Source organism: Botryllus schlosseri, chromosome 7 (assembly GCF_051294905.1).
Source record: "Botryllus schlosseri isolate E-star chromosome 7, Bs_hap1, whole genome shotgun sequence".
Taxonomy (NCBI): domain Eukaryota; kingdom Metazoa; phylum Chordata; class Ascidiacea; order Stolidobranchia; family Styelidae; genus Botryllus; species Botryllus schlosseri.
The window spans coordinates 9,697,728-9,707,440 of record NC_137242.1 but is presented as its reverse complement, the minus strand read 5'-3'; the positions used below and the strand labels follow the sequence as shown (position 1 = coordinate 9,707,440).

General features: G+C 41.4%; 2 protein-coding genes across 2 annotated transcripts; both read right to left on the bottom strand.

Annotated features, from left to right (window-relative positions):
- Positions 1-54: 54 nt before the first annotated feature.
- LOC145443615 (ubiquitin conjugation factor E4 A-like) lies at positions 55-3,646 on the bottom strand. The gene has a single exon (XM_080321551.1). It carries the CDS (start codon positions 3,381-3,383, stop codon positions 222-224), a length of 3,162 nt encoding a protein of 1,053 aa, XP_080177677.1. The 5' UTR covers positions 3,384-3,646; the 3' UTR covers positions 55-221.
- A 1,473-nt stretch (positions 3,647-5,119) lies between these two features.
- Positions 5,120-9,713, bottom strand: LOC145443619 (phosphoglycolate phosphatase-like). The gene is made up of 4 exons (XM_080321556.1): positions 9,494-9,713; positions 9,195-9,336; positions 7,375-7,460; positions 5,120-5,816 (listed from the first exon to the last, which is right to left on the bottom strand). Exons 1-4 carry the CDS (start codon positions 9,711-9,713, stop codon positions 5,434-5,436), a joined length of 831 nt encoding a protein of 276 aa, XP_080177682.1. The 3' UTR covers positions 5,120-5,433.

Sequence of the window (9,713 nt, the reverse complement as noted above, 5' to 3'; positions counted from 1 at the left end):
ACAAAAGAACCGATCTCCACGAAGTCTGTGTAAAACATGTCGACCAAACGCTGATATCTCGAAGTGGATTTAATAACAACTAAAACTTCAACACCCGGTTGTTGACAACTACATTGCACAATTTAACCACGTAAATCCAGCTTCAATACCAAGTATGCATACACATTACACAACGGTGAATAATTATCTGAATCAACATGTAGAACATTGCAGAAGCCTTTTCACCCTTTCGTACCATCTCGATTCTCGCGTTTCCCTTCAATCCATTTCTGTATTTTATCTTTCAATTCCGTATTGGGAATCACGTCCATCATAGTCAGGGGGTTACGGTTGAAGGGATCTGTCGGATCGCTCATCAAATGCCTTGATATCGTGGAACGATCGACCACTTGCTTGGATGTAGGCAATATCACCGGGTCCCGCATGAGGGTGTTCATAAGGGGGTCGCAAAATTCGTCTGGCACGTCTTTAAACATCTCTTCGTCCTCGGCATCCTGGTCGCTGATGAGTTTGATTTTTTCCGACACCTCCCACATTTGTTCTCTCACCCCCTCGTCTCCGATACGCCTCAACACCTGACACGCCATCGGAAAGAGTTTCGCGCTGTACGACCGACCGTCTCTGGAAATGGCACGGCAGAATTCTTCCCGGACACAGAGATTGATGTAAACCTGGCACAGGTCCAAAACAAGCTTTTTCGGCTTGAACTGATACTCGGACAGGTCCTTTACGCGTAGCGCGCTCATCCGCGGTCCAACTAGTTTTAGCAAAAAGTCGTCGAGCATTACAGCAACACGGTCTCCAAGAGATTGATTGCTGAACAAATCTTTGACCGCGGGCGCTGTGGTCGTGTACACGAGGGTGTCAACGGTATCATTAGATAATATGTTGTGGTATCGAGCCATCGTTCCGATCTGCTTCAATTCCGCTTCTTTCGCCATTTTTTCTCTCTGACCCAATTCCTCCCAGTCTCCGTTGTCTCTTTCTTTCTCCATGCCTTTAATTTGAGCCAGAAAGCCCATTGCTTCGTCGAGCAAGAAAATGAGATCGTTAAGCAGCAGGTTTGTGAATTGCAGGAACAGCGGATGGGTCGGATCATCGATCCGTTCGATCGCATACCGGACTTCCTTGATGATCGCGTCGTGGGCGGGCTTTTTCTCCCACAAATACTTCAGGATTTTGTACAACGGTTGTCGGTAATGGAATTTCTGTTCAAACTGATGCGGGTCACCGGTGAATTCAATATCAACAAAAAGCTGTAACGTGGAAACAGCGATGAAGCCCGTGTAGGGAAACGTGCTGAAAAGCTCCTCGTGATCAGTAAGCATTGTTCCTGTCCTACCGGGTAGAGGTACTAGAACTTCTAGGACTTCGGCTAACGATGCTCGCAAGTGCGGGTTTGACACACAAGTTTTGTTCCCCATGTATACCGAGATATTTAGAAGGAAGTCGTGGATGTAAGGTTCGATAAGCATCATATTTGAACGCGAGAACCTCCACATTAGCAAAATTATGTCTGTCATATTTTCAATTACATACTCCGGTATGTAGTATAGAAACTTCGACGGTTCGTTCTTTGGCAATGGAAGAGTAACAGGTGCAAGTTGATCCATGCTGTCAGTCATTGCGACTTGGTTGAGATACTGTGCGGTGGTGCCGTATAGTCGGATGCAAGCATCGAGGAATGTGGGCTCCGTCATGAAGGCTTTGATACTCAAATAAGTGCGCATTCCCGCTTCAAAGCGCTTAGTTATGATGTCCGCCATGTCATCGGTGTTGCCGCTCTCACGGACTTGTCGATACAGTTCCCCTTCACGGTTCAAACTCCTGTTCAAGCGATAGAACTTCTTTATCAATCCGCGTGCTCCAAGGTAAATGCAACGATGGGCCATGAAGAAGCATTCCGATATGAAGCTGTAGGATTGCGATGATGGCAGCGGAAGAGGGCCTTCATTGACCGATTGCAGGCATGTGTCTTTATGCAAGTTCACACAATGGACGCCTTTTTCACTACCATTTTGCTCGCTTGTAGCAAATGTATACGTAGCGTCAATTTTTAGAAATTTTGGAGTGTTGGCCGCTGTTTTGTTCACGTTATCAACACAAAACGGTAGACACAAGCGCAGAAGCACAGAGCTCAAATTCAAGAGCGCAGCATCAGGACCGTACACGTTCATTAACACGTCTGTCTGTTCTTGCGTCCACATCTTTGCCAAATACTCGTGTCTCTCTAAATATTGACCGATCCAAGACAGTACCTTCGCTCGCGTTGAACGATGTTTGATCAAAGTATGAAAAATCCTGAAGAGTTGAGATTGAAAGCCAGCTGTTTTTGTATGCAGCCGAAAGTCTTCCGACTCGACATCAGTTTGACGCATTCGTTGCGCTTCTTCAAAAAAAGGTAGCAGCCTTGTCTGTGGGTCTGGGGTTAGGCATGAAATGTTTAGCAGTAGTTCCAACAAGGTATGTTGCGCCGTGACAAACAGACTCGGATTTGGCATTGAAAATTCAACACAGTGTAACGCCAGAATTGGATGAGTGACGAAGGCTTCTAACACACACATATTCGAGGGAAGTTCCGGTTCGATTAATTCACACGATAGTAGTTCCTTGCCGAGAATATCCAGAATCGGATGAAATGCGGTGGGCATAAGCTCGGATTGAGTCGTGGTTATGTAGTCGGCCACTTCATACAAACAAACACGTGACGAACTTTCAGGATCAAGACAATCGTTTTCAAAAAGAATACCGTAAAACTGTTTGTGAACGTCAGACCTTGTTTGGCCCAAATCTGTAAATATCTCTGGGCTGATCAGAGCAGTGGAAATATTCACTACAATCAAATTTCGCAACTCCGATATGGTTGCGTGCAAATTTTCAGACGAGTGCCGTGATTCATGCAACACCCTATTGAAACACTGTAATAGATAAACTAACGGACGCCCCTCTTTGGCCTGTTCCCGTGTATTATCATCATCAGAAGCACCCGTGACTGAGAGAAAATAACGTCCCGGATGCTTGAGAAGTAAACGATTGAATAGAAGCTGTTCCATAATAGAATGCAGGGGGGCCGTTTCATCATTTTCCACGAAAACACTATGCCCAGGCAGATCTGAGTTCATATTCCAAGACGCATTTGTGCTGGTGATTAGAAAAATTCGCTGAGCCAGTTCATCTTTCTGTTTGCTGAAACGTTCTTCTTCGTTCAATATTGGCACGTTTGAACTTGTATCGTCTTGTGACATCGTCTCAAATGCATCACTTGATGAGGTAGTATCTTCGCCTTTCCTCAGAACATCTCTGTACTGTTCTGCAGCTTGAGCAGATGGGAACAATGCAGCAAACGGATTATCCACCAAACTTGATTTTTTTTGTGGATCCATAACAGTGCATTAGCTGACCGTTATCCAAGATAACTTTCACCGGCGCCGCGGAATAGCGAGAATTGGCAATCGCCAATCGCAAACGACAGATATCTCGATAGAATCGCAGTCTTTTTATGCCAAGGTGCCAGTTTGGAAATCACGTAATGATCCCAGTATTTAGTTTTACGTCAAAAATCAACTGCGAATGGCTTCACTCTTCAGGACGACGGTCGACAATACAGCAACTCGATCGCTCATTCCAAATAACCTGACGCTGACGAGCCGAATCGGGTTCCTACAAATCGGCGACGTCAACGATGTCAACAGATGTCATCCGTATATATTGGCGATGGCATCGATGTAACTCCAGAGATTACCGATCAGATCTAAAAATTATTGGTAATCTCTATAATGTAACCTTATAATTTGAGAATGTCATCCATATATTCTTTTACTATGGTCATCGATGGAGCAATATCTCATCGCGAAATCAGAGCATGCTTCGGGGATGTCGCGATACCTACTGTCAGCATTGCCCACATCACCAATTTATATCGTATTCACTCTGCAGAACCCAGTTTACGTGATCAATGATCATAATATACATTCTTTATCTAATATAAAATCAATCACAGCCTGAATCCGCCTAGCCAGGCAAACCAAGCACGCTGAGCTCAGGATTACCGGAGCACGACCTAACATCGACCTCGATCGCTTTCCGCCACATTACTTCCATTACTTTTCATTCAGTGTGCATGCGTCTTCTTTACTTCGCCTAGACTAAGGTGGGTGTCTGATCTTAAAGGCTACTCCAAGTTGTTTCGACACCATCCTATCCTTTCATTGTATTGCAGTCTTGTGATGTTTTGAAATGATGAAAGTATTAATAAAAACTGATACTGATACGACGCGTGGTAGCCTATAGCCTACGTAGAATATCAACGATGGCGACAAACAAATTGATTCAAGCAGTAGAATACATATATATCATCGCATGCGAGGTATGATGCGACGTAATCGAACCATCATTACAGTGAAAGTCCATAGCACCAGCCAAATGTATGCTTTGAAACGACCGATACTCACTCGAGCTCATATGGAATTGTTTTCGATTATACCGAACTCTTGATATCGGCAGACGTGGTCAAAGTAGTTATCATCGGTACTGAAGAGGAAGTAACGCCGTCAATTTCTACTGAAGTAGAAGTTGCGATTTACAAGTAATGAAAAAAGTAAGTATTCTAGTTTTGCCTAAAATACTGAATCTGTCAAGTAGAAGTAGGCTAAAGTAATAACTACCTGAGGAAGTAGTGCTAGTTGGAAAAATTTACTTCAAGTAGGCCTACTTGCAAAAGTAGAAGTACTTCGTTGATAGACGAAATGCAAATAATGTGGCAACTTTACTATTCTTCGAAGTTACATGGAATGTCTGTCTTGGCCGTTCTAGTTTACTGACCATCTCTGGATATCGGATACCATATGATTCTGCTTCACGTGCCCAGTTCAGGAATCATTTCAAAAGACCGCAAGATTGTTATACAATGTTAATGTTAAGATAGGAAGACGTCGAAATGAAAATGACTAGAAATCATATTTGCAATCAGTCTCAACTTGGCCACATCTGTAGTGTCATCCCCGCTCCCTATATCGTGATTAGACCAACTTAGATCCCTCAAACCATATAGGCTGTACTTGTAATTTGATCTCTTACACGGCAGAAACCATGAGACACTTGCATTCGGTTCCTCGCCGTCTCCCAATTCACAAGAATAAATTTATTTTTCTTGGTGTAAAATAAACTGATTGATTGCTTGCATGCACCCAAAAACTTACAGACTGCTTCACTGCGGTTCTATTTTACAGGCTTAGGAAACGAATCTGCAAAAGACACGAAAGAATAGACACAACAGACATGATGAAACATACCAGGAATACTGTGATGAAAAAACGAGTTTCAACGAATTTGGATCATATGAAACAGTGCATGATTCACAATTGGCTCCTAACCTAAATCACCTGTATCCAAGGGAATTTATACAGGCGTCGGCAGTATTCAGGAACACAACCACTACTTTTTCTGTGTCTCTATAATAGCTTTGATGCTCTCGTCAATATCAACAAATCCATCTTTTAACAGAAAGTCTGCATCAGACAATGAATCAACTGAGCACGGACCGGTACCAACTGCCACACATGCGACGTCATTGTCATGCGCACACGTTATATCCTTTGGAGTATCGCCGATAATAACCATGTCTCCGGGCGAAACTGGTTGTCCCAACAGGTCGGCGTAACGCCGCTGTGCAAACGGCACTAGCTGACTTCGGATTTCATGGTCGTCTCCAAATGCACCGAGCAGTGCTTTGGAGCCAGTCGGGTCGATCATTTCAAACAACGAGATATCAACTGAAGCTGATTCCAGTTTTATTCTGGCGTCTTCGACGATGTTCCCTGCAAGTTTAATATGGTTTGTAGAATCTAACCTTGTAAACTGATGATTAGTTTACAAAAGCATGGGTGGAACTTTTCCCCGACACTAATCCCGGTTAATATGAGTCATTGACATCATACATGTAACATCTAAATCTGTTTGGTGTTACTGGAATGTGGGATGATATGATCAAAAGAAATTGTGAAGTGGCAATACATCACTTCAGCACGAGGATCCAAGGCAAAACAAATCAAGAAGCAGTGCGGTTAGAAAAATGCGGTGAATTTATTGCCAGCATTAACGTGAACTGCCATTTCAATATTGGCGTCTAGACCGTAATCATATCACAATATACACGATCCCAGATAGACAGCCTGCAGGGTGTGATTTTATATACAATGGTCGGAAGTTGGTGGTAGCAGGATTTTGCAATTATTTTGAGAACATCCCACTGGTTTGGTACAATGTCCAGCACTGTGTGTAACAAGTTATAAGTGTTATACAAGTGTGACAAGTGATACGTTGGCTATCCATTTTCAGAGAACATGGATGAGCAAATCACCTAGAGCTCTTATTCAAACATCAACTTCCTTGAACATCGGCCAATATCTCGGTTAACTCCCTTACTTGGTACATTAGTTGCATGTTCAATCGTTCATGTAAAATAGTTGACAAAGAGTGTTAGAAATGTCAAGAAGGAACACCAACACTTTGAAACTGGAAAATAGTGCTAATAACTCATGTCAAAACAAATTTGAAACTATTGTTGAGATGCAACTCACTTTGAGTCAAGTCTCCCAGATATTCAAAACGTCAACTTAAATTATCTAATTTTGAGTCAAGTTGAAGTCACCAAATATTTCCAGTTCAAGACACTCGAGTTGATATGTGGATGCAGATGCATTTGTTGAAATGTGTATTAGGTAAAGTGAGACCACTTCCAACTTGGTGTCATGCTGTTTCAAAACTACCATGATCATACGAATCATGGGTTATATACTGAGAATGATGTTCACAGGGTATAATCCTTGCCATGTACAATGGGACTATAAATCCAGGTAATGCAATTCATCAACTCAAATTCTGTATGTGGGCTATAGGAAACGCCAGTCGACAACCTTACATATTGCGAATAGAGGAGAAATAATGTTTGAGGGTATATGAGAAATTAATTACGGTACCAAATTTCCTTGAAAAGGCCCCGAAAAAGTTTTTTTAAGCATACAGCTGTTCATACGTACATCACATATACACACATATTTCTTGCCGCTGAACAACTAACCACATTGAGAGCGTGAATGGAATTCAATACAAGACAGATTAGTATTGATCACGTGGTAACTTCTAAGTGTGTCTGATAGGCTCAGAATGCATTTGGGAAGGAGAACATTCAATGACTTGGTAATTGATTCGAAAATTTTTCTCTGAGTCACGAGTCATTTCAATTTTTCACATACATTGAGTTTCAGTCAAGTTATTCAACAAATGCAACTTGAGTCCAACTAAGACATGACATCCCAACAGCGGTCTACATACCTGAAAAGGAATTACCAAAAACTTAATATACCGGTACGGTACCTGTGAGTAGAGCCAAACGTACATTTTGCAATTTCGACAATCTTCGGAGAAGCTCATGCACACCGGGTAATGAAGACCACCAGTTCCTAAATGAAAGGTCCATAATGCACACATCTAGCAGTCATGGATCTGCTAAGAGAAGGGAACAGAGATGTTCTAATTTCGTGAATTCCAAATAAAAAATAGCAGGATACTTGTGATTTCAATTCTTGTCTAGTCAAGCTTGAAAATATTCCTGGCTGTCCACTGGATACAGATGCAATCTAACAATAGCTTATGCATATAGGAAGTTAAGAGTCCGAATTTTCTGTAAATCTCTTGAGTTTTTGTTTCACCACTTGTAGGTATCCGCAGATACGTTCAGTAATAAGGTACTTATACATAATTGTAGTGCTCAGTACGTTTTGTCTGCTTACACTAATTGCTCAAGTGGTTATGATTTTAGGCTACTTCCACTTTTATTTAACAGATTTAGTTTTTTTTAGAAGGAACTACTAGGCCTAGAACACTTTTTACTTACTTGAAAAACACTACATCTAGTTTTACTTGAATAGAAATTATGTTATTTCTACTTCTAGGGTGCCAAGGACCAACGATAGCTACGTAGACCGCCTTTTAGATATCATTACTACAAACTACCGGTGTTGGGATCAAGTCACTGCCTTCGAGTGACAAGTCATCTCGAGTCATTCCACATTTAGACTCGATTCAAATCACATGGTTTTCGAAGGTGACTCGAGTCAAGTCAAGTCACTAGATTTTTGGGGGTGTCCCGAGTTAAGTCACTAATCAAGTCAAGTTGAATTTTCAAAGTACGCCTACGAGGCCTAATTCATATTCATTGTTGAATTTTGCTAGCTGTGTGAAATACAGATTTAGTCCCGATTTATCCTAAATCGAGTTGAATGTACACGCAAAAAGGCGTCGTATCGCTCACGCAGAACTGCCAAACTACACAAGTAACGATGTAGCCCTAATCTGTAATTATCAGCCAAAATACAGTACCTCAGAAAGATGAAAAATTGATATGAACATCCAAAATGGTTGTCAGATTGGTCAGATTAGCATCATTGCCTTCTGCGAAAGACACTACCCACTTACACATACTTAAGCCTGCTCCAATTGTTGATGAGTAATACTAAAGTTTAAACCATATTTGTTCGATTTAAATCATACAAGTGGGTCAGTTATATTAGCAGTTTATAGAAAAGAGATGCACTGAATATCAATCTAATATAGATAACTTTACTACAAGTTTATGACTACGTAAGCTGTACGCCCCAATCACTGCGTTTACGGTCAATTTATTCGTGATATAACAATGGAGGCTCGATTAAACGGAAAATCATTGAGTGATTGCGTGCGCCTACAGGCCACACAAGCGTACCGTTAACAACCATCGAGATACAGCAAATTAGTTGACACTGCTCACTTGATGACTTGAAATTGACTCGTAAATATTGCTTCGAGTCACGAATCAATCCGCATCTCTGAAGCGCCAGGGCCTACCTACATGAAACTTGGCCGCATAGAGAGATGCACATAATGTACAATAATTGGGAACATATTCATATGATTTACATGAATAAGTCACAACCGCGAGTCCGAGTGAGTATATGGCCGTCATATACTATACTACATATATATACTACGGTCATATACTACATATACTATTAACCAAATTTCTAAAGAACTATATTTCCATTGAGTAGTACCGGTGGGCTATTAACTACTCCTTCAAACATCATAGAAAAATTATTGAGAGCATACACCCGGCCCACGATCAAGGGCTGCTCCATTTTATAAATCCAAAAACTTACTGGCCTTCCTTCACACCCCTTCTCATATGCGCTGGTAAAATTTGTAAAGCTTTAAGAACACATTTTTCGTAGTCAGGAGTGTTGCTTTCAGTGATTCCATGAGCAGATAAAAGCTCTCTCATAATCGATCTATCAGTTCCACCTAGAAAGCAAAAGATCTTGAAACATAGTTAATTTTGAACAGTTGACAGGTTTTTTATCAATAATCATAAGATATCATCAAGTCGTGAGCCATCCATAGCCGTAAACAGTCAGAACAAAAGAAAATGCAGCAGTTTATAAAATGTAAAGCACGATACCAGCAAACTTGATATTATTTCGTCTTATGTCTTTTTCAAAAGCTTCAGAGAGAGCCGTCGCTACCGGATGACTCATCACAGGATCCTTGTAGTGTGACGTGACCAAGGTGCCGTCAATGTCAAAAAGAAGAAGTCTTGGTATCTTTGAGAGCGAAGTAGCGCAGTTTTGCTGCATCTTGATTCTACTTGCAACAATATAAGCGCGAGTACTGAAGTGCAT

Bases quoted from the DNA above. Each gene is read 5' to 3' on its own strand.
- LOC145443619 (XM_080321556.1), bottom strand. From the start codon at position 9,713: ATGCACTTCAGTACTCGCGCTTATATTGTTGCAAGTAGAATCAAGATG. The intron at 7,461-9,194 runs GTAAGTTTTTGG...CCTTTCATTTAG, and splicing joins AGGGGTGTGAAGGAAGGCCA to GAACTGGTGGTCTTCATTAC. The intron at 5,817-7,374 runs GTACCGTACCGG...TTAAACTTGCAG, and splicing joins ACGTTTGGCTCTACTCACAG to GGAACATCGTCGAAGACGCC.
- LOC145443615 (XM_080321551.1), bottom strand. From the start codon at position 3,383: ATGGATCCACAAAAAAAATCAAGTTTGGTGGATAATCCGTTTGCTGCA.